This window comes from Salvelinus sp. IW2-2015, linkage group LG1, assembly GCF_002910315.2.
Source record: "Salvelinus sp. IW2-2015 linkage group LG1, ASM291031v2, whole genome shotgun sequence".
NCBI lineage: Eukaryota > Metazoa > Chordata > Actinopteri > Salmoniformes > Salmonidae > Salvelinus > Salvelinus sp. IW2-2015.
In genome coordinates this window covers 25,608,227-25,632,760 of record NC_036838.1, presented here as the reverse complement: position 1 = coordinate 25,632,760, position 24,534 = coordinate 25,608,227, and the positions used below count along the sequence as shown (strand labels likewise).

General features: G+C 44.3%; 1 protein-coding gene across 1 annotated transcript in view; it reads left to right on the top strand.

Annotated features, from left to right (window-relative positions):
- Positions 1 to 24,534, top strand: part of LOC111963573 (phosphatidylinositol 4-phosphate 3-kinase C2 domain-containing subunit beta-like) — a 65,277-nt gene that overhangs the window by 35,150 nt on the left and 5,593 nt on the right. Inside the window, 14 exon segments of the mRNA XM_023987119.2 lie at positions 2,933 to 3,075; positions 6,707 to 6,895; positions 12,604 to 12,697; positions 12,839 to 12,933; positions 16,087 to 16,375; positions 18,526 to 18,618; positions 18,735 to 18,864; positions 19,139 to 19,275; positions 19,430 to 19,599; positions 19,986 to 20,142; positions 20,235 to 20,344; positions 21,157 to 21,358; positions 23,788 to 23,912; positions 24,258 to 24,375. Of these exon segments, the coding sequence (XP_023842887.1) occupies positions 2,933 to 3,075; positions 6,707 to 6,895; positions 12,604 to 12,697; positions 12,839 to 12,933; positions 16,087 to 16,375; positions 18,526 to 18,618; positions 18,735 to 18,864; positions 19,139 to 19,275; positions 19,430 to 19,599; positions 19,986 to 20,142; positions 20,235 to 20,344; positions 21,157 to 21,358; positions 23,788 to 23,912; positions 24,258 to 24,375 (2,052 nt within the window).

The following is a 24,534-nucleotide window of genomic DNA, read 5'->3' as shown; positions in this document are numbered from 1 at the left end:
TGCACGCACACACACACACACACACATGCGTGCGAGCTGCTGCTGCTTGCCGAAGGGACCTGAAAGTAGGTCAGATAGCTCTGCTCTGGCCAACAAAACTCGCCCTTCATATTAGACTCTCTATACCCTCCCTTTTGACACACACATCCTCTTTTCTCTCTATCGCTCTCTCTCTCTCTCTCTCACACACACACACACACACACACACACACACACACACACACACACACACACACACACACACACACACACACACTCACAGTGTTTCCTCTCAGCAGTATTGTAGTGTAAACTCAGTCCCTCCTGCAGTGCCAACCCAGTGTGTCACAGTGCCAACTGGCCCGTGGCTCTGGTGCCCTATGGCTTTTTGTCTCAGTGCAGTGGCCTGTGTTCAAATGAGATGTGTGTGTGTTGCAATCAGTCTCCTCATTAGCGTGGTGACATCATTTGAGGTTTCGTTCTTCATCACTGACGGCAGATCACATGCTTACGCACACATACGAACATCGCATAAGACACATCTGGGGCCTGGCGTCCATCTGTCTCTCATTAACCCGAATGTAACCCCCRCACGCACACGTGCACACACACATACACACGTGCACACCGTCTAACATTACCCTCTGACTTTTTTCTCTTCGTTGTTTTTTRACATTCCTCTCTTCTTCTGTTTAGGCCTCTGTCTTTCTTCCTCAAACTCTTTCCCCCATTGGCCTGCCATGAGTTTCAGTCTTGATCTCTTGGCTTTTCTTATTTTTCTTTTAATCMCTCTCCTACTTTCCTTGGATGAATTCCTCACATCATTCTGTTCCTCTCCTCTCCCCCAATCTCTTCCATCTCTTCATCTACCCATTACCTTGTCCATCTGCTCTGTAACAGTCAGGTCAGAAGTCTATTTCTACTCAGTGCCTTCGGAAAGTATTCAGACCCCTTGTCTTTTTCCACATTTTGTTACTTTACAACATTATTAAAAAATGGATGAAACTGGGAGTCGGGAAGCTAGTTCAGGGTGTCAATCATTTAATGAATAAATGAAAAGATAATACAAAACAAGAAACACGAACAACACACAGACATGAAACAGAAACAATGACACCTGGGGAAGGAACCAAAAGGAGTGACAAATATAGGGCAGGTAATCAAGGAGGTGATGGAGTCCGGGTGAGTGTCATAATGCGCTGATGCACGTAACGATGGTGACAGGTGTGCGCCATAACGAGCAGCCTGGTGACCTAGAGGCCGGAGAGGGAGCACAGGTGACATAAACAAAAGAAATCCTCAGTAATCTGCACACAAGACCCCATAATGACAAAGCGAAGACAGGTTTTTAGAATTGTTTGCAAATTTTATACAAATAAAAAACAGAAATACCTTGTTTACATAAGTWTTCAGACCCTTTGCTGTGAGACTCTAAATTCAGCTTGGATGCATCCTGTTTCCATTGATCATCCTTGAGATGTTTTTACAACTTGATTGGAYTCCACCTGTGGTAAATTAAATTGATTGGACATGATTTGGAAAGGCACACACCTGTCTATATAAGGTCCCACAGTTGACAGTGTCAGAGCAAACAACCAAGCCATAKGGTCAAAGGAATTGTCTGTAGAGCTCTGAGACAGGATTGTGTCGAGGCACAGATCTGGGGAAGGGTACCAAAAACAGTTCTGCAGCATTGAAGGTCCCCAACAACACATTGGCCTCCAACATTCTTAAATGGAAGAAGTTTGGAACCACCAAGACTCCTCCTAGAGCTGGACGCCCGGCCAAACTGAGCAATCAGGGAGGTGACCAAGAACCCAATGGTCACTCTGACAGAGCTCTAGAGTCCCTCTGTGAAGATGGAAGAACCTTCAAGAAAAACAACCATTGCTGCAGCACTCCACCACTCAGGCCTTTTATGGTGGAGTGGTCAGATGGAAGACACTCCTCAATAAAAGGCACATGACAGCCCGCTTGGAGTTTGCCAAAAGGCACATAAAGACTCTCAGACCAAGAGAAACAAGATTCACTAGTCTGATGAAACCAAGATTGAACTCTTTGGCCTGACAGCTAAGTGTCACGTCTGGAGGAAACCTGGCACCATCCCTACGGTGAAGCATGGTGATGGCAACATCATGTTGTAGGAATGTTTTTCAGCGGCAGGGTCTGAGAGACTAGTCAGGTTGAGTCAAAGATTAACAGAGCAAAGTACAGAGAGTTCCTTCATGAAAACCTGCTCCAGAGCACTCAGGACCTCAGACTGGGGCGAAGGTTCACCTTCCAAGCGGACAACGACCCTAAGCACACAGCCAAGACAACGCAGGAGTGGCTTCGGGACAAGTCTCTGAATGTCCTTGAGTYGCCCAGCCAGAGCCCGGACTTGAACTCGATCGAACATCTTGGGAGAGACCTGGAAATAGCTGTGTAGCAACGCTCCCCGTCCAAACGGACAGAGCTTGAGCGGATTTGCAGAGAAGAATGGGAGAAACTCCCCAAATAGAGGTGTGCCAAGCTTGTAGCGTCATACTCAAGAAGACTCGCTGCTGTAATCGCAGCCAAAGGAGCTTCAACAAAGTACTGAGTTAAGGGTCTGAATACTTATGTAAATGTGATATATTCGTCTTTTATTTTTAATAAATGAGGAAACATTTCTAAAAACCTGTTCTTGCTTTGTCATTGTGGGGTATTGTGTGTAGATTGATGAAAAAAAAAAGAATTGAATCAATTTAAGACTAATGTTGTAACGTAACAAAATGTGGGAAAAGCAAGGGGTCTGAATACATTCCGAAGGTACTGTATCTTGTTTAGATTAAGCTGTAAGAGATATAACGATTTAAATCAAACCATATCGATGTTTTATCCATTTGAAGTACATTTCCCACCTCACAACACTTCAGGGACCATCTTAACGTTGCCGTTAGTGTGGCGCCTAACCTCTGACCTCTTCCTGTAGGTGGACTTTCCCACGTCGTCGTTTGAGGTGCGCTTTAGCACCCCCCCTCCCGCAGAGTTCAGTCCCCATTATGACTTCTCCAGGCTCGACCAGCACAGCCAGKGACAACTGCAGGATGTACTGCACAAGAAGTCACTCTTCTGGTGAGACTACTACACTGTCAGTCAGTCTCTCTCTCACGCTACCTTTCTGCTCACTCACTCCATGGAGTGACAGAACAGCCCTGGTAGACTGACGTCCATTATTACCACGTCGTTATAATGTCTCTGTTTACGCTGCATTAGAGAGTATCGTGTGTTTTTGTGCTCGTGTTCAAACCCAACAGCTGTAGACGTTATTGAGGGGCGTTACTAGGTTAGTAGTAGCCTGAAATCCAGAACCTGTTTTAGTGGCATTCCACTCCATGTAGTTCGTGTCATGCTAAACATGGCAAGGAGTGGAATGATATCTCAAACAGAATGGTACCCAGGCTAGGTTAGTAGTGGACAGAGCAGGAAGACAGACAGGAGATGCAATGCTGCTTGAAAGTATGCGAACCCTACAGGGCTGGTCATTATTTTGCTATAAAATATTCAAATAAACATAGAAAATCCTTATCTGAACCCCAATTTGTAATAAAGACATTCCAAGTAAATGACAGAAACAAAGAAATATGATATTTCCGTTGTTTATTTAACAAAAGTGGTTTATTTAACAGATACTCAGATTTGATGTGTGCAAAAATATGTGAACCCCTTCAGTCAATAGCGTGTGGCACCTCCATTAGCAACGATAACTTGGAGTAAACATGTCCTATAGCCAGTAATCKGTCTCRGACATCTGTTTTGAGGGATTTRTCCCCACTCCTCCTTACAGAARTCAGCCAATTGAGTGAGGGTTGAGAGGTCTCTGGCATGAACTCCCCGCTGCAGGTCCTGCCACAGTATCTCGATTGGATTTAGGTCAGGACTTTGACTTGGCCAATCCAAAACACAAATCGTCTTTCTCCTGAGCCATTCTTTGGTCGATTTGCTTGAATGCTTTGGGTCGTTGAATGCTTTGGGCCCAGCTTTAACTCCTTGACTGATGGCCTGACGTTCTGTTCCAGAATCTCCTGGTACACCTCAGAATTCATGGTTCCCTTAAATGATGAGTCGTACAGGTCCAGAAGAGGAAAATCAGCCCAAGATCTTGACATTCTCACCACCATCCTTGACTGTTGGGATAAGGTTATTTTGGTAGTAGGCAGTGTTGGCTTTTTGCCAAACATAGCYGTGTTGATTCTGACCAYAAAMGTCAAAAATGTCTAGATGTTATGTTTGGGTTGGCTTTTACCTGATTTATTATTGGGGATATTTTGGAAGGGCGTCCACTTCTAGGCTAAGTTGCTGTCATGTTAAGTGCTCTCCATTTGTAAATGACTTGCCTCGCAGTGGACTCATGGAGCTCAAATCCTTTTGAGATGATTTTATTGCCTTCCCCAGACTGATGTGCTCTCACTACCCTTGTCCCGATGTCCTCTGAGATCTCCTTTCCTCTCGGCATGGTGTGCTTTGCYTTCAGGTTTCTTATCTGTATTTATGAGAGTCCCGCCCAAACTCTTTACTAATGATCTCTCCTTTCATTGGGTCATTTGGTACCCAATTATTTACACACCTGATTCTACTCACCTACTTGATTTAACCAATGGAACTTGGGGCTCACTTATTTTTGCACCTGCACTAATTACTTTTTTATTTTATTTTTCTAWTACACACATGATTTCCTTTTCACCKAAATATGGTATTGGTAAATATAAACCTGTAATGTCAGATCAAAAAGACTGGATCTGATTAAATGAAGATTTCATGGTAAAAACKAAAAAATATCTCATTTCAGCAGGGGTCCACATACTTTCAAGCAGCACTGTATGGGCAGTGGGATGCACTGGGAATGGTATTGGGGGAGGGAGGGAAGAGGGGGTCRAGTTGATGAGTGATGTCATAGCAGCAGCTGGTGGTGAATCCTCCCCAGATGATATTATACCCCCTCTCTCCTCCCCCCTCTTGTCTCACCATCCCCCTCTCCTCTTTTGTCCCGTGTGTGTGTGTGTTTGCGTGTGTGCACCATTTACAAAAGAGATGAAAAGGTCACTGAATATTAATCAGACCGGTGATCTGAATTCCTAAGAGAGGTAGAAAGAAACTAGGAGTGTTTGTGTAGCTCCACTGGCCTTCTCTGAGGAGTGTGTCGACAACGTTTAACTCAACCCTCCCTGGATATAGAAGGGTGTGTGTCTGTCTGTTTGTATGTGTGTCTATTCACCATATCTCAGTATAATGTTTAGCCCATTAGTGGTTGTCATAGTTTATGATCTGTTTCCTGTTTGTTGTGAGAGAGATAAACAGAACAGTGTTTATCTTGGACCAGAGTGTGTTTTGTTTACTTCCAAGCAGGATCCTTTTTCTGGGGCTTTGGAGCGTGCCTTTAGATGGAAGGAAGGAAGATGTGCTGTTACCTGTGTCTGTGTCTGTGTCTCTGTCTGTGTCTCTGTCTGTGTCTGTGTTTCTGTCTGTGTCTGTGTCTCTGTCTGTTTGACGTTCACTTTGAGATGGGTCTCCCTCCCCTCTCTTTACCTCTAAATAACGGAGGCTTTTGACTAGAACGTACAGTGTGCACACATTCAGAACTTCAACAAATGACCATTTATGGTCAGGATAAGTTTAATATGACAACTACCAGCAGATGAAGACGAACGGATACATCAGTGTTGGCAAATTATTCTTTAAAGAACATTCTCTTAAGGTGCAGTGTTTCCAAACAAGTGTACTGGCTTCAGTGCCATCCAGTATCAGGCTCCAAGCAGGAAGTAGATTAGAGGAGCTCATCCAATAGCAACAACTGTTGTCCAGCTGGATCATCCAATCCCAACAATGACACAGTATATTCAGCCAATGTAAACAACCGTACCAAGGAGAACTCAACATACGTTAACAGCCCTCTGCCCTGTGTGTGTCTGCTAGAGCAGTTAGAGAAACCTGTGTGTGTTGATTTAGGCAGAGATTCAAACAAATATGGATTAACGTGTGTGTTGCGCGTGCGTGCGTGCGTGCGTGCGTGCGTGCGTGCGTGCGTGCGTGTGTGTGTGTGTGTGTGTGTGTGTGTGTGTGATGAGAATGAATGTACTCACTGACCTTTTTGTTGTCAGTTGACATTTTCACGGTTTCTCCACGAGGTACATCTACTGTTTATTCTCCCTTACCCCAGTCACTGTATCTGTCTTTATCGTTCTTCCTCTACCTTTTGTCTCTCCTCTACTCCCTCTCTCCATCTGTCCCCCTCTCCCTTACACACCCGCTCCGATCAGTCTCTTTTTGTCTTTGGTTCATGCCCGTTTTCAAATACAGCTCGATKGTTTTTTTTCGTTGGTGTAACCGCGTTCGAATGAGGGTGGCCAAAGCYAGGAGAAACAGAGTAATGTTATCATGAAGACAGAACATAGACATCATTGATACGTGTTGGCCACATTTATACAAAGGTAATCTATCTTTTCTTTTTTCTTTTTTTTTTTTACAGTGGAAATGGCCATCTAATGCTGCAGTAAACAACACCCCACTCTCTTTCCCTCTTTCTTTTCCTTTCATTGTGAGAAAGTATTCCAAGTATGCATTATTTCACTCCCTCTTCCCCTCTCTACCTTTTACCCTCTCTACCCCTCCCCCTCTCCACATCCKCCTCTCTTTCTCTCACTCTCAAGCTAAGTATGCATGTAAGGTGTTTATATTTCTCCTCGCTCTCTCCCCTCTATCTGTCCAGGTTGACTCCAGAGGACAAGCGTCTGTTGTGGGAGAAGCGTTCGTTCTGCCAGTCAGAGAGTGGTGCCCTGCCCCTGGTGCTGGCTAGTGCCCCCCGCTGGGAGTGGGCATGTCTGTCAGATATCTATGCCCTGCTCCGCCAGTGGGCATGTCTCAACCACCACGACGCACTGGGCCTTCTGCATGCCACGTAAGGGGACTGTGTGCGCGTGCGTGTGTGTGGTTGCCAGGCAATGGTTTCTGGGGCAGCACTCGCCAGGGAAATAGCCACCTTGGCAACAGTCAGCAGGCAACGGGTCACCAGAAGGCCTGCGGTTGCCATTCGACCTTGTCATGTTGTGTTAGGACTGTGTAAACAACAGACACATTGGCAGTTTGGGGACATGGTCAGAGACGGGAGTGGACCAGACTAGCTTAGAATCCTGTTCTGGAACATAAACACCATGAACTCACCTCAGCAGGGCAACATGCAAAGCATCACATGCATCACTCGCCTTTTAGAATTACAGTTCAAACATGAATGAGGATGTTAGCAATTGATGTTGTTCTTCAATAACACAAACTCCAAAGCAAATCAGGGGGAGAAAAATAGGTTTATTTGAGGTGGACAAATCATAGATGTTTTGCTGGGAGATATATGTTCAGTCTCCCCTGTCCTCAGCTTTTCTCCACCAAACAAAGAAACAGGATGCCAAACAAAGAAACAGGATGCCATAACCCCCCACCCTAGCCTGAGGTTGACCAATCAGAAGTCCTTGCAGTACAACTGGACCAATGGCCAAATAACAAGTATCCTGCCCCAGACTAAATGTACAGAACGTAGCACACACGTAGCTCTGAGTTCAGGAGTGACAATCCACAGATTCTAAACAGATGTTGAACTGAAACCCAAACTCCTATTAACATTGACAATTCCCTATTGATCGTTAATTCTAGTACTCTCATCCTCTGCATTGTGTATTTATCTGCAAAATATTCATATACTCCCCCTAGACCATTTTAGAAATAAGTATAGTTAAAATGTCTTTTTAGAAAACAACAGAAAGCATGAAAAAATAGACAGAATATAAACATTAGCATTAAGCATAAAATCGTTCACATTAAACACCTTGCATTCCTATAAAACACAAAGGGCATATTTTAAATGCTGTTGCAATAAGACATAGATTTCACACAAAGTTATAGAAAAGAGGTATTAACAGGTGTGTTACCACATCTGAGAGAGCATGGTTCATTACAGCACCGAGGACAGTTACCACGGGCGCATTGACCACAATCATGAGGCTTGGTGTGACGATGAAGACCCTTATGATCCGAACCACATTCTTGTGAACACCACTGACACCCATCTCCAGAAGGACACGGTTGATGAATCTTATGATATTCCCTATCACGTAACCGTCGGATTTTAGCAGACAAACATCGGGGCAATAGCACACTTGATAACCTAGATGAGGATGAGGAAAAATAACCACAGCTCCCACTATTGGAAGTATCATGCTCACCAAAAAACTTCCCCATGTACCAAATGTGGAAGAACCACATGACTAAGCCTAAATCATCTAGATTGTAATCATGATATTTAGCGCCCTCAGTCCTGATCTTTTGGATTAGGTCAGTTATTTCCTCAGAATGATCAGGAATATTTGTACAGCCTCCAGCACCAATAACAGCACACCCCCTTGTGCGGACAGAAGATAATCAAGGGCCAAACGATTTCGCATCGCCCCAGTCCGAATGGCAACCATCTCGGCTGTAACTAACTCAACTCTCAGCTGTACTATTAACTAGGGTTTCCAAAGAGTTAGCTATATTAATAACTTCCTGTGCTATTTTAGAAATAACATTAGAGGGAAAAGCAATCGCAAAGAATCTCTCCGTTTCTGTAATCACACGTTTATGACGCTGTGAAAAAAGAGAATGCACAGAATGTCTTACGTACGACATATCCCAAATAACCCGACCCTAATAACACGACAATAATAACCCGACCCGTGCCACAACTTTGGTAACCAGGAATAGGCGTAGGATCCACAGATAAAGTAAGTCCCAGGAGATATTATACCACGATCGATGATATTACCGAAAGTATTGGCATAAAAAGTAGCCCTAGTGCCATTACTGAGTGTCAATTCAACAGACATTAGACATTCCACAACCTTAGTACTGTCACAAGCAGATAGATAGATCTGTTGTCTGATCACACTCACTCTGTCCTACTTTGACAAACGTGTCCTGGTGCAGTTGAGACAAATTCCGAGAGAATGACCTATTAAACCATAACCACCCAACCGAGGCWTGTGTAAGAACTAGGTAAGGTGGTCGCTGATTAGTGTCATTGGTAACCTCAAATGAAGGAAGGTACCTATCACTCCAGGATGTCAGCTCCACCCCCAACTCATCCACATGTTGTTGAATGGACACCAGGAGTCTCAGGCCTCCTTCAGGCCTCCTCCAGCACCTATCTTCAGATCTAGGTACTCTCGCATGTTGATGCGCAACATTCTTACCCCAATTGGTACCAATARGTGTCTTATACCAATTAAGATCCCTCCATATACCCAACATTTCACTCTGGTTAAAAGGAATAGCCCCTKATGGAATACCTGCCCTTGATGTGAATGGTTCGTACGTACAAACCCAGCAACTACTTTGACTACTGTGGCTTAGTGGAGAGAGAGAGCTAGAAACGTATTGACGCCCGAGTGTCCCTCATCRATATCTGTGTCAGAAATGGAAACACAACCCACYTCCTGTATTAGGAGGAAACTCACGAGGAAAATAATTTCAAACGTCTTCCACTTGTCTGCAAGACAACAATGTTCAATCGTCCTATTGTCAAGGTAATCATTCACCAAGTCCTTCAAAAGTGACCAGCTCTTCCTCACTGGTATCAGTCCCACATAGYTAACTATTAGAAACGATGTTCTGACAGTCTGCAGGTAGCGAGGAATTCTTCTTCCGTTCCYCTGGTTGCACTTCACCGGTGATCTTGTATCGTTTCAGGTACAGTCAAGGAATATTGCTGCAGCCCCAGACGYTAGATTCTCATAACCTGTAACGAAGGAAACAAAAAAAGTGAAAGTAACATGTCCTGGATTGAAGAGAAATTGATATTTCACKGAGATTTCCCTAAGTCAGCATGTCCTGARTTAGGGAAAAAAAGTTGTACATTTCACCTAGATATCCCTATTATGACGACTGCGGTACACAGCATAGAAGCTTATCAGGTTCTGATCATCTTACTATGCTTCTTCACCCGAAGATTGYCCCCCGATTGCTAGTCAATCAGTTCTATTCTCCAGGCTCCGCTTTGTCATCAAAATGGACAACKTTGCAATGAATGACATGTATCCATCGTGATTTRCCCAGGACTTTTACTGCTGACCTTGATAAGGACCTTCCCATTTTGGCCCTAATGTCTCTGTCACATATTTTTTTACCATCACCCACTGTCCTGGCACTACGTCATGTCCCCKCTCGGGAGMTATTCCCCATTAAAGAGTTGTATGCAATAGTTAAGCATTGTGTCACTCATAAAGTGAACTRCTGTTTTTCTCAAATCTAACGTGCCTGGTATTATCACATTGTCCATTGTAGTAACTACCCATCCTACCTGCCTCACACCRCGCTCCATAATGCTTGAACCYTCTGTYTATYAGATAAACTCAGGTTTTTCCAACGAGTGACTCTATAAACCCGTCAGAGAGCTGATCCAAAACCAACTCAKAACAGTCGTGTTCAAGTCATGTGGTATCTGGAGGAAGCACCAGAGTAGCTGGATTACATGGTCTCTTTTCAACTATACCCATGTCCCATAGATCTTTAKTCACTACTTTAGTAGCGTCCATAGCTTCCTTGCTAATGGGATATTGTTTTGTGCAAGGTYGGGCAACACCTGTCAAGCACACTGYTTCCATATCCAAAGTTCCACACTAYTTCTTCTTCGTAGTCCAAATAGCATTGTTCTGAACTGTAGAGCCTGCATCAATCTTCATTGGACCAATAGAAATTGATAATGGTTTGGTTTGTTTCACATCTGTCTTCGTCTCCCCCCCCCACTCCTGTTGCTCTCATCTTCTTGCCTGTGTACTGAGGACATAGCATATATGTTTTGCATAAGATATGGGCAATACAGTGACTTCAGCACCCGTATCTACAAAAAAAATCTACTGCAAAGTTGTTAACAATCATGTTCACATATATTCCATCTGATTTCATATGTAGACCAGCTGAGATGGGACGTAAGAGGGGGTTTGTTAGTTTACCTCCACAGCATCCAGCGAACTCTGCTGCTGAGCCGGAGAGACCTTCTTACATTTTTTGCAACAACATTGTGTCGTTAGGGCTGTTGTCCTGWTTCCATTTTCCCTTAGARGGACCCTTCTTCTCCTGGCCACTTCTCATAAAATCATGTTTTCTTTTCCGACATTCTCGTTGCCAGTGAAACGGAAATCCCGCAATAATAACATACACCAGGTTTCTCTTCTACTGTACGAATAATGTTGTTGGTTTCACTCGGAACCTGCACATCTCTGATACCCACGTCTCGTGGATGCTTTAACGTTTTTGACCATTCATCCAACTGTTTTGGAGATGCTGATTTGTGTGTGATTACTGTCTCTAGAGGTTTGTCTTTACTTCCTTTTACAGCCTGTGTTCTGGTTGGCCTAAGACATAGTTCGTCACTGCTGTCAGAATCTGTTGACTCAGTGCCAGGCAGTGCTGACCAGATGCTTGAAACCTGATCTGCCGTACACAACTCAATGTGAGGATAGATAGATTGGAGAACAGAGAGGCCACAGGTCGGGGTCACGTCTGACTTTTTCACCTGTGTCTCCTGCTGCAATAGGGAATTTCTCCTTTTAAGGTCTTTATTTGTTCACCAAGAGCTTTCAAACGATCCTTTTCTCTCTGCATTGTCATAATATTAACTTCCAACGTTGTATAATATATATATCTATGTTTATATATTTATTTATCCCCTAATATATATATTTATATAACCCCTTTTGAGGACTCAAACCTCTTCTAGAGCACAAATTGTTTCTGTAGGGCCTGGCTACCCATAACTTATGTTCACCACTAAGAGCTTGTTGAAGGATTACATTAACCACACGTGTAAAAATTGCTACTTCACTAGCAACTCACTTCTATGCAACAAGAAGGTCTCACAAAAACAGAGGCCTCCAACCTTTTAATAGAGTAACAAAGGACTAAACTCTGTAATAAAACAATGGACTTGAACGCTTATACATCACAGATACATATCACTCATTGCATGCACTATTTTAACCTGATTTGGTTCTTTTTAAATGATATTGGTCTTGACTCACCCAGCAATTCTGCCATCAATCAGGGGATTAAGAGTTGACTCCCCAAAGTGGGTTGTGCGTAGCCTTCTCTCTTTACTCTGGATCAACACACAGTTGATACATTTTTCTAGTTGTTGTTGTTCAGACCAAATCATCCAGGTCACGGCACCAAGTGTTAACAATTGATGTTATTCTTCAATAGTACAAATTCCAAAGCAAATCAGGGGGAGAAAAATAGATTTATTTGAGAAGGACAAATCATAGATGTTATGCTGGGAGCTAGATGTTCAGTCTCCCCTGTCCTCAGCTTTTCTCCACCGAACAAAGAAACAGGATGCCACTTATAACCCCCCGCCCTAGTCTGAGGTTGACCAATCAGAAGTCCTTGCAGTACAACTGGACCAATGGCCAAATAACAAGTATCCTGCCCCAGACTCAATGTACAGAACGTACGACACACGTAGCTCTGAGTTCAGGAGTGACAATCCACAGATTCTAAACAGATGTTGAACTGAAACCCAAANTCATTTTGGATTGAAACAATGTAATAATTGAATGCATAATGGATTCAAATGTCTGTCAGCTTCCCTGATCAGGAGCTGAGGCGTACTGCAGTACAGTGGATGGACTCCATCTCTGACCCTGAGCTGCTGGACTTCCTGCCGCAGCTGGTGCAGGTAACACCTTTATAAATGCTTAATGAATGTCTTACGAGCACTTCACAAACACCTTATCAAAGGGCTATGTGGAGCTATATCCATATTTCTTACACCTATCCGTTGCATCTTTCTCTAACCATCTCTCTCGCTTTCTCTCAGGCTCTGAAATATGAGTGTTACCTTGATAGCCCGTTGGTACGTTTCCTGCTACGGAGAGCCATAGGGGACATGCGCATTGCACACTACCTCTTCTGGTGAGACCTATTCAGATATCAGCCATACACTCAGCCTTCTCTGTCACACACAACTTGATGTAGGCTCTCACAGACATATACACATGTATACATGACACGTYCAGTGCKTTCAGAAAGTATTCACACCCCTTGACTTTTCCCACATTTTTGTTGTGTTACAGACTGAATTTAAAATGGATTAAATTGAGATTGTGTATCACTGTCCTACACGCAATACCCCATAATGTCAGTGGAATTTTGTTTCTAGAAATCTTTTCAAATTAATAAAAAATGAAAAGCTGAAATGTCTTGAGTCAATAAGTATTCAACCCCTTTGTTATGGCAAGCCTAAATAAGTTCAGGGGTAAAAATGTGTTTAGTAATTTGCATGGACTCACTCTTTGTACAATAATGTTGAACATGATTTTTGAATGACTACCTCATCTCTGTACCCCACACATACAATTATCTGCAAGGTCTCTGTCGAYTAGTGAATTGCTAACACAGATTCATCCACAAACACCAGGGATGTTTTCCAATGCCTCGCACAGAAGGGCACCGATTGGTAGATGGGTAAAAATAAAATAAGCAGACATTGAATATCCCTTTGAGTTACACTTTGATGGTGTATCAATACACCCAGTAACTACAAAGATGCAGGCGTCCTTCCTAACTCAGTTGCCGTAGAGGAAGGAATCCGCTCAGGGATTTCACCATGAGGCCAATGGTGACTTTAAAACAGTTTCAGAGTTGAATGGATGTGATAGGAGAAAACTGAGGATAGATCAACAACATTGTAGTTACTCCACAATACTAACCTAATTGACAGAGTAAAAAGAAGGAAGCTTGTACAGAATACAAATATAATACTGCAAAATATTTGGCAAAGCGATTTACTTTTTATTCTGAATACAAAGTGTTATGTTTGGGGCAAATCCAATACATTACTGAGTACCATTCTCCATATTTTCAAGCATGATGGTGGCTGCATCAGGTTATGGGTATTCTTGTAATCGTTAAGGACTGGGGAGTATTTCAGGATAAAAAATAAACTGAATGGAGCTAAACACATGCAAAATCCTAGAGGAAAACCTGGTTCAGTCTGCTTTCCAGCAGACACTGGGAGATGAATTCACCTTTCAGCAGAACAATAACCTAAAACACAAGGCCAAATCTACATGGGAGTTGCTTACCAAGAAGTCAGTGAATGCTGCGGAGTTACAGTTTTGATTTAAATCTGATTGAAAATATATGGCACGACCTGAAAAAGGTTGTCTAGCAATGATAAACAACCAATTTGACAGAGCTTGAAGAATTTTGATGAACAATCCAGGTGTGGAAAGCTCTAGAGATTTATCCCCAAAAATATATTTTAATCCCAGTTTGTAAAACAACAATGTGGGAAAAGTCAAYGGGTGTTAATACTTGCTGAAGGCACTGTATGTAAATGAGATATTGCTATATTTAAATTTCAATAACTGTGCAAACATTTCCAAAAACATGTATTCTCTTGGTCATTATGGGGTATTGTGTAGATGGGTGAGAAAAAAATTAAGAATCAATTTTGAATTCAGGCTGTAATGTGAAATAACTCAAGTGGTATGAATACTTCCTGAAGGCACTGTACATACAACCACCTCTAATTCACATAGACTTCAGTCATTTCATGACTCACATTCGCTCACAGAAACACCCCTTAATCATACAGTACTGCACTGGAGCCCATACATGACAATGCAGTAATGTACAACGATATCATTGACACTTTGTATGCATGTTTGTTCTGTTGAAGACATGTCGCCACCTGCTGGACAGATTGGGAAATGCCAGAACAAACTTTATGTAGTATACATTAGGATTTTCAGAATGGATTCTTAAAAATGACTTAACACAATAGCATCAGAACACAAAGTACACAATTTAATATATTTACACAATATACAGTACTGCACAATGGACCGTAACAGAGAGTTGCAGTCCATTTTAGAATGGGTGGCTAGTAATAAACTAGTCCTGACSATCTCTAAAACTAAGAGTATTGTATTTGGTACAAATCATTCCTTACGTTCTAGACCTCAGCTGAATCTGATAATGAATAATGTGTGGCTGTTGAGCAAGTTGAGGAGACCAAATTATTTGGTTTTACCTTGGATTGTAAACMGTCATGGTCAAAACATATTGATTCAATGGTTMTAAAGACGGGYAGAGMTCTGTCCGTGATAAAGAGATGCTTTGCTTTCTTGACACCACYCTCCACAAAGCWAGTRCTYCWYGCTCTAGTTTTATCTTGATTATTGCTCAGTTATATGGTCAGGTGCTGCAAAGAATGACCTAGAAAAAACTGCAGTCGTCCCAGAACAGAGCGGCACATCTTACTCTTCACTGTAAGCAGAGGGCTAATAATATGCATGCCGGTCTCGCTTGGCTAAAAGTAGAGGAGAGACTGACTGCATCATTTTGGGATTTTATACGAAACATTGTGTTAAATTCCAAATAGTTTTTAATGTCAAATTATACACAGCACTGACAGACACCCTTACCCCACCAMGCATGCCACCAGGGGTCTTTTCACAGTCCCCAAATCCAAAACAAATTCAAGAGAACATACAGTATTATATAGAGCCATGATTGCATGGAACTCCCATCTCAGATTGCTCAAGTGATCAGCAAACCTGGTTTAAAAAACAGATAAAGCAACACCTCACGGCACAACGCCTCTCCCCCATTGGACCTAGATATTGTGTGTATGTACTGATATGTAGACTATGTGTGACGTTTGAAATGTATGTAGTTCTGTTCTCGAGCTGTTCTTGTCTATTAGTACAGAACATTATGTCATGTTTCATGTTCTGTGTGGACCCCAGGAAGAGTAGCTGCTGCTATCACAACAGCTAATGGGGATCCTAACAAACTACTAGTACCAAGTATGACCAATAGCCAGGTAGATATTGTCCCTTTGGAGTACTTCAGAAATGCGTTCTTCTTTCCTACATTACTTTAAGAATACAGACCTGAATTGTTTGAATTTGTGAAAATTATAGGGTAACATTACTTTTACCACCCGATCATTTATAGATCTGTGCTTGCCTCAAGGAAACAAGGAAGGATGGATACACGGCAATTGTTATAAAACAGTTTCTTTACGTGTTTTGAACCTCTCTCTCACTCTCCAAGGTTGTTGAAGGACACTCTGCAGGACAGTCAGTTCAGTGGGAGGTACCAGCACCTGTTAGCAGGCCTGCTGTGCTGTGTGGGTCGGGGTCTCAGGGAGGAGTTTGACAGACAGTGCTGGCTGGTCACCATCCTGGCTAAAGTAGCCCAACGTGTCCGGGACGCCTCTCCCTCCAGCAGACAGGCCATCCTTCGGGAGGGACTGGAGGAGGTCAGGCAGTTCTTCTCAGTCAGTAGCAGCTGCCGTCTCCCCCTCAACCCTGGCATGCTGGTCAAAGCCATCAACATACAGGTACGTGTTTTGTTTTTTTCCATATTTTTTTTTTTTGACAGGGAGTCAATGCTGAGACCGAGGTCTGTTTTCCAGATGCACCACAATACACATAAAAATACAATAAACCCATTAAACTACATGTAACAGTCTAACTTTAGACCGTCCCCTCGCCCCGACACGGGCGCGAACCAGGGACCTTCTGCACACATCAACAACGGTCGCCCACGAAGCATCGTTACCCATCGTTCCACAAAGGCTGCGGCCCTTGCAGAGCAAGGGCGAAACTCACTACTTCTAGGTTTCAGAGCAAGTGACGTAACTGATTGAAACGCTATTAGCGCGTACCCGCTAACTAGCTAGCCATTTCACATCCGTTACACTCACCCCCCTTTCAACCTCCTCCTTTTCCGCAGCAACCAGTGATCCGGGTCAACAGCATCAATGTAACAGTATAACTTTAGTACGTCCCCTCGCCCCGACCTCGGCGCGAACCAGGGACCCTCTGCACACTCAACAACGGTCGCCCACGAAGCATCGTTACCCATCGCTCCACAAAGGCGCGGCCCTTGCAGAGCAAGGGGAACATACTTCTAGGTTTCAGAGCAAGTGACGTAACTGATTGAAACGCTATTAGCGCGTACCCGCTAACTAGCTAGCCATTTCACATCCGTTACATACACATTCATATACACAATGAAATGCACACTATTATACATGGGTGCCACAGGGTTCAATTCTTGGGCCGACTCTCTTCTCTGTATACGTCAATGATGTCGCTCTTGCTGCTGGTGAGTCTCTGATCCACCTCTACGCAGACTACACCATTCTGTATACTTCTGGCCCTTCCTTGGACACTGTGTTAACAACCCTCCAGACGAGTTTCAATGCCATACAACTCTCCTTCCGTGGCCTCCAACTGCTCTTAAATACAAGTAAAACTAAATGCTCTTCAACCGATCGCTGCCTGCACCTGCCCGCCCGTCCAGCATCACTACTCTGGACGGTTCTGACTTAGAATATGTGGACAACTACAAATACCTAGGTGTCTMGTTAGACTGTAAACTCTCCTTGCAGACTCACATCAAACATCTCCAATCCAAAGTTAAATCTAGAATTGGCTTCCTATTTCGCAACAAAGCATCTTTCACTCATGCTGCCAAACATASCCTCGTAAAACTGACCATCCTACCGATCCTCGACTTCGGTGATGTCATTTACAAAATAGCCTCCAATACCCTACTCAATAAATTGGATGCAGTCTATGAAATGGGGCGATAATGATTAAGATCACTACTATCCCCGCCCTTATGGAGTGGCAGCACAAGAGATGATTTCCATACTTGGAATATTTCCTGATAACAATGTTAAATAAAACATGAGGGTTATTGAGCCAATAATGATGGGCGCTGCACACGTAAGCAGACCAGGATCCAATTGGTCGCCCCCTGTGGATTTATTGTTGTCTGTGGCTAGCAAAGCATCCAGGACTTATTTATCTGTAAATAGCCTAAACGAAAAGCTTTGACTATCATTTCTCTGATKATTCWGCAAYTTWCRCCTATCAGCATCCAYKCCAATATCATTGTGAATAGGCTTAGAAGTTCCTTTCAYAGAGATAGCCCGCTGAAATAAAATGGTGATTTAAATGCATCAATGATGGCATTTTTGTCCYTAATGAAGCCTGTCTGAATTAAGATGTTGGCAGAGAGGATGAAGAACTTCAGGGATTTGACAGTTTTCCAGAATTTAGCCYGGTTCCCGTTATAATGGGAGAGCGCCTTACATAATAATCAGATTTAACCTTTCTGATTCGTGTTACACAATGATTCCTCAGTTGCTTAGAAGCTTGCCAGTCSGGGCCTAAGCCTGTGTTKCTGRCATTGACCCAAGTATCATCTCTTTTATGAATGATAATTCCCTGGTCAAATGTAGGATACTGTAGGAAATGGGGACGCATGCCCGTGGTTTGTTTGCATACATGCTAATGCACAGTGTCTTTGGTTGCTTGTGTGTATGTCTGGGTGTTCTGTGTTCAATCGTAGTATGTGTATGTTTGTTTTGTGTTTAAGTGTGTGTATGTGCTCCTGTGTGTGTTTTTAGTCTGTATGTACGCTCCTGTGTGTGTGTGTATTTGATCTCTAATCCTTTCTCTCATCTCCGGTCTGCAGTCGTGTTCCTACTTCAACTCCAATGCCGTGCCCCTCAAACTGTCCTTCCAGAACCTGGACCCTCGAGGAGACAACATCAACGTCATCTTCAAGGTACACATTCAAAACTACWGAATCAACAAACCACTTAATTGTGCCTTTCTGAACCCTTGTTGACCTTCGACATCTGTGACCTCTGTGTCTTGTGCCCTTTGACCTCTGCTTCCCAGTCAGGTGATGACCTGCGCCAGGACATGCTGACCTTGCAGATCATCCGCATCATGAACAAGATCTGGATCCAGGAGGGACTGGACATGAGGATGGTCATCTTCAGATGCTTCTCTACTGGACGAGGCAGAGGTGAGGAGGGAGGAAGGGAGAGAGGGGGGAGGGGGGGGTGGAGATATGAATTGGGGATGAGTTACAATACTGACTCGCTCCCCACTCTACCTATCTCCTCCCCCTCTTTTTCCTCCCTTCTATCCCACCCTCTCTCTACCTCTTCCTTCCCCTCTCCCTCCTCTCTCCTGTTCTCCTCTCCCTCCTCTCTCCTGTTCTCCTCTCCCTCCTCTCTCCTGTTCTCCTCTCCCTCCTCTCTCCTGTTCTCCTCTCCCTCCCCATCTCTCTCTGTCAGGTATGGTGGAGATGATCCCCCAGGCTGAGACTCTGAGGAAGATCCAGGGGGAACATGGAGTGACTGGTTCCTTTAAGGACCGCCCCCTGGCTGACTGGCTACAGAAACACAACCCCACAGAGGACGAGTACGAGAAAGTACGGTCACTAAAGTGCACGCACACAGTTTTTTGCATGCACGCACGCACACACACATARGCACACACACTCTCTGTCTCGCTTTGTCTCTCGCTCTCTCTCTGTCCTACACACTTTGACCTGTAACCTCTAACCCTGTTCCATGTCATGCTAGGCTGTGGAGAACTTCATTTACTCGTGCGCAGGCTGCTGTGTGGCCACCTACATCTTGGGTATCTGTGACCGCCACAARGACAACATCATGCTGAAGACCAGCGGTCACATGTTCCACATCGACTTCGGCAAGTTCCTGGGACATGCACAAATGTTTGGCAACATCAAACGGTGAGCCCGGGAGGCAGAGAGGACGCTGGGAAATGTATMRRCAACTTCAATTTAATCCTCTGTCCTATCGCTAGGACAGAGGATCACAACTTTAGCCACTTAGTCTTTGTTTTTGGCTATGCCTTACCGGAGGGTCCMTGCTATCTAGAATCCTTTGGATGTCCCAACTCTGATGTCACCCCATTAAAGTTGACATTTAAAATGGTTACGGGTAGGGGTTAATGTTAGGGCTTAGGGTATGGATGTCTCAAGGATCCCGGGAAACTGTCTTTTTCTGATTGGCAGACCGATAAAGATGGTTCTGTTCCTATTGTTAGAGACCAATGGCCCCGTGTTCTGATTAGCGGTTCTCCCTGTGTGTGTGTGTGTGTGTTTGTGATTGTCAGGGACCGTGCTCCGTTTGTGTTCACCTCTGACATGGCCTATGTCATCAACGGAGGAGACAAACCTTCCAGTCGCTTCCATGACTTTGTGGACCTGTGCTGTGAGGCCTACAACCTCATCCGCAAACACACACACCTCTTCCTCAACCTACTGGGACTGGTGCGTACACACACACACACACACACACACACACACAAGCACACGCACCCGTGCGCACACACACTGATGTTTTCCTGTGTTTCCTGTGTAAGATGTTGTCATGTGGCATCCCTGAGCTGTCTGACCTGGATGATCTGAAGTACGTCTACGACGCGCTGAGACCTCACGAGTCCGAGGCTGACGCCACCATGTACTTCACCAGGTACACACACACAAACACACACACACTTCTGTTTCAATGTCTGACGTCAGATAGTGCGACGGCCGACTGCACTGATCTATCTGATAACTCGCAAACACCCATGGGATAGCTAGAAAGAAGTTCAGCTACAATATGCTGTCGCAAATGTTACCACGGTGACACCATCCACTGAACCCCCTTTCATTTTCACAAGAGTCAGATCATCTTACAAAAAACGATAAACCCGTGGCTAATATTTCCAGTTTTCACTACCTCGTTCTGCATTTACTGTAGGTGTTTTTTGGTGGTAGAWTAATTTATGAAATTCGAAATGTGCATGAAATTTTGCTCGCTGCGTGCTGGCTGAACCAGTATCAAATCAATCCATATGAATAAGGGAGGGATGCTAACAACGCTAGTTCACACACTCAATGCTGAGTACACCATCTTGCTAGCTGGCTAGTGTATTGGAGTTCTAGCAAATGTTCACGATATCTGTTCTGCCCTGATTAATGCACCGAGTGCTATAGCACGGGCGAGTTCCACATTCTACATGACAGATTGGTTGAGGGACGAGCGTCACGTAGGAGTGATGCCATCTGACATGAGACTATGACTCCTGTATATAACTCTATACTGTAGTCCTATAGACCGTATAGTCATAGACTGTGTGTCTCTGTCTGTTTTTTGCATTTGTCTGCTATGGTTGGTTATCTCTTGTTTGACTCATTCCCCCCCTCTCTCTCTCTCCCTCTCTCGCCCCTCTCACTCTCTCCCCCCTCTATCTCCTCTCTCTCTCTTTCTGTCTTTCTCTTGTGTCTCTCTTTCTCTAGGTTGATAGAGTCCAGTCTGGGCAGTGTTGCAACTAAGTTGAACTTCTTCATCCATAACTTGGCCCAGATGAAGTTTGCCTCATCTGAGGAGCATCCTGTCCTCTCCTTTGCCCCTCGGGTTTACACCCTCAAGACTGATGGACTCATCCGCAACCTCTTTGTCTGCCGACACATACGAACCTACAGCCCCAGCAAAGGATACGTAAGTCTACAGTCATGTACACCTACGACCCTAGTAAATTAAACATACGTAAGTCTACAGTCATGTACACCTACGACCCTAGTAATAAACATAACGTAAGTCTCAGTTGCATGTCACATAGGAGCAAGGGATATTTAGGTCATACCCTATACTACATATACAATAGGAGACCAGCAAATTAAAGCTTTGTAAGAGTGTCTAAACATATGCAACTAGACCAGGGTTTGCAACCTTGACCCTATGAGGCCGGAGAGCCTGCTGTGGTTTTCTGTTCTACCTTGATATTAATTGCGCACACTGGTATCCCGAGCGTCATTATCCAGTCACTTGAGCCTATGAGGGAACATGAGGAAAAAACAAATAGCAGTGGACTTGCTCTCGAGGTCCGAGTTGAGTTTGAAGGTACCTACACACCAAGTATAGGCCCAGCAAAAATATCAAATTCAAACTGCCTTCTCCCTAACCCTTACGAGTATAGCCTCAGTAAAGGATACATCATGTAAGATGAACTTTTCTATGGTTTAAGCAGCGCCTCGGAAACACTACTGCTGCAGGCATGGGTTGGAATCTGGCCCCACTGCTGTTTTCAGCAACTCCTCTCTGTCTTTCCTCTCTATCATAGCCCCCCCCAAAAAAAATATATGTTTAAAAGATCAATTTGCTCTAGTATGTAATCCTGTGTAAGCATACAATCAAAACACAAATCAAATCAATCAAATTTGTTACATGCGCGAATACAACCGGTGTAGAACTTACCGTGAAATGCTTACGTATAAGAGCCCTTAACAAACAATCAGTTCAAGAAATGGAGTTAAGAAAATATTTACTAAATTAATCTAAGGTAAAAAGTTCAAATAATAAAAATAACATAACAGGCTATATAGAAGGTGGTACGGCTGTAACGGCTGGTAGTCACTGTGCGGGGTACGGTTAGTCGGGTATGGGTTAGTCGGAGTAAATGTCACAATTGTAGGTATAGGGTAAATGACTATGGAACATAGATAATAAAAAACACGAGTAGGCAAGCATTTACAAAAAAAACTAAATGGGGGGGGGGGTCTTTTAAATAGTCCAGGTGGCCATTTGATTAATTGTTCAGCAGTCTTACGGCTTGGGGGTAGAAGCTGTTTAAAGGAGCCTTTTGGACTAGATTTGCGCTATCGGTATCCATTGCCGTGCGATAGCAGAGAGAACGGACCTATGATTAGGGTGACTGGAGTCTTTGACAATTTTTTGGGCCTTCCTCTGACACTGCCTAGTATATAGGTCCTGGATGGCAGGAAGCTTGGCCCCAGTGATGTACTAGGCCATGCGCACTACTCTCTGTAGTGCCTTATAATTGGATGCCAAGCAGTTGCCATACCAGGTGGTGATGCAACCAGTCAGGATGCTCTCAATGCTGCAGCTGTACAACTTTTTGATGATCTGGGGACCCATGCCAAATCTTTTCAGTCTCCTGAGGGGAAAAAGGTGTTGTCATGCCTTTTTCCAGACTGTCTTGGTATGTTTGGACCATGATAGTTTGTTGGTGATGTGGACACCAAGGAACATGAAGCTCTCAACCTGCTCCACTACAGCCCTGTCGATGTGAATGGGGGTGTGTTGGGCCCTCCTTTTCCTGTAGTCCACAATCATCTCCTTTGTCTTGCTCACGTTTAGGGAGAGGTGGTTGTCCTGGCACCACACTGCAAGGTCTCTGACCTCCTCCCTACCACTTTTGTGTTGTCAGAAAACTTAATGATGGTGTTGGAGTCGTGCCTGGCCATGTAGTCGTGGGTGAACAGGAGGGGACTAAGCACGCACCCCTGAGGGGCCCCGTGTTGAGGATCAGCGTGGCAGATGTGTTGTTGCCTACCCTTACCACCTAGGGGAGGCCCATCAGGAAGTCCAGGATCCAATTGCAGAGGGAGGTGTTTAGTCCCAGGGTCCTTAGCGATGAGCTTGATTAGGTGGCCATGATGGTATGAGGGCCAGATGGGAATTTAGCCAGGACACCGGGGTTAACACCCCTACTCTTACAATAAGTGCCATTGGATCTTTAGTGACCACAGAGAGTCAGGACACCCGTTTGACATCCGAAAGACATCACCCTACACAGGTCAATGTCCTGGGATATATTTCTTGAGACCAGAGGAAAGGGTGCCTCCTACTGGCCCTCCAACACCACTTCCAGCAGCATCTAGTCTCTCATCGAGGGACCAACCCTGCATAGCCTAAAGAAGCAAGCCAGCAGTGGGATCCAGGGTGGTATGCTGCTGGCACTTCATGGCTACCAAGTGCTACAGGGTGGTAGTCATTTAGGCAGGATACCTGCGCTTTCTTGGGCACAGGGACTATGGTGGTCTGCTGGAAACATGTAGGTATCACAGACCCAGTCATGGATAGGTTGAGAATGTCAGTGAAGACATTGTGTGTGTCCCTCTCCCCAGGCGTTTGTGGTGAAGGTGGAGCGGGAGGGCCAGCAGGGGTCAGTGTTGGTCCAGAGGAGCTTTGAGGAGTTCTATGAACTACACAGTAAACTACGCCTCATCTTCCCCTCATCCAAACTACCCAGGTAACACGCACGCATGCACTTATGCACACACACACACACACACACTGTGTGTACAGAGAATGTCGCCCTTCTCTTGAAACAACAGTTAACTCTAAGTAGAGGAATAGTGGAATAGTCAAATATTTCTGATAATAATGGAGTAGTAATCTCTCGTGGACAGACTGCGCATCTGACCAAATTCCGCTACATTTTAGTTCTGGATTAAACGAGCTTAATGGAATCTAAATAACTGAAAGGAAATGATGTCAGTGGTATTCTATCTGTACCCATACTAACTACCTACGGTAACTAAATGTAGCAACTGTAAAGTGAAACCATGACAAAGTCCTTTGCTGCCCCTCCCAGTTTCCCCAGCCGCTTTTTGATTGGGCGGTCTCGAGGAGAGGCGATGGCTGACAGGAGGAAAGATGAGCTGAACGGATACGTCTGGCATCTGGTGCATGCTGCGCCAGAGGTCGCCCAGGTAACCAGTCACCTCTGACCTTTGGCGTGTTCACTAGACTGTCATCCTAACCCTGTGACATCCCATGTACAGTGGTTAGTGTAAATGACTGTATGAAACTACTGCGATTCTTAAATTGACTGTATTATTTTTTTTCTAACTGACATCATAAATATCCAG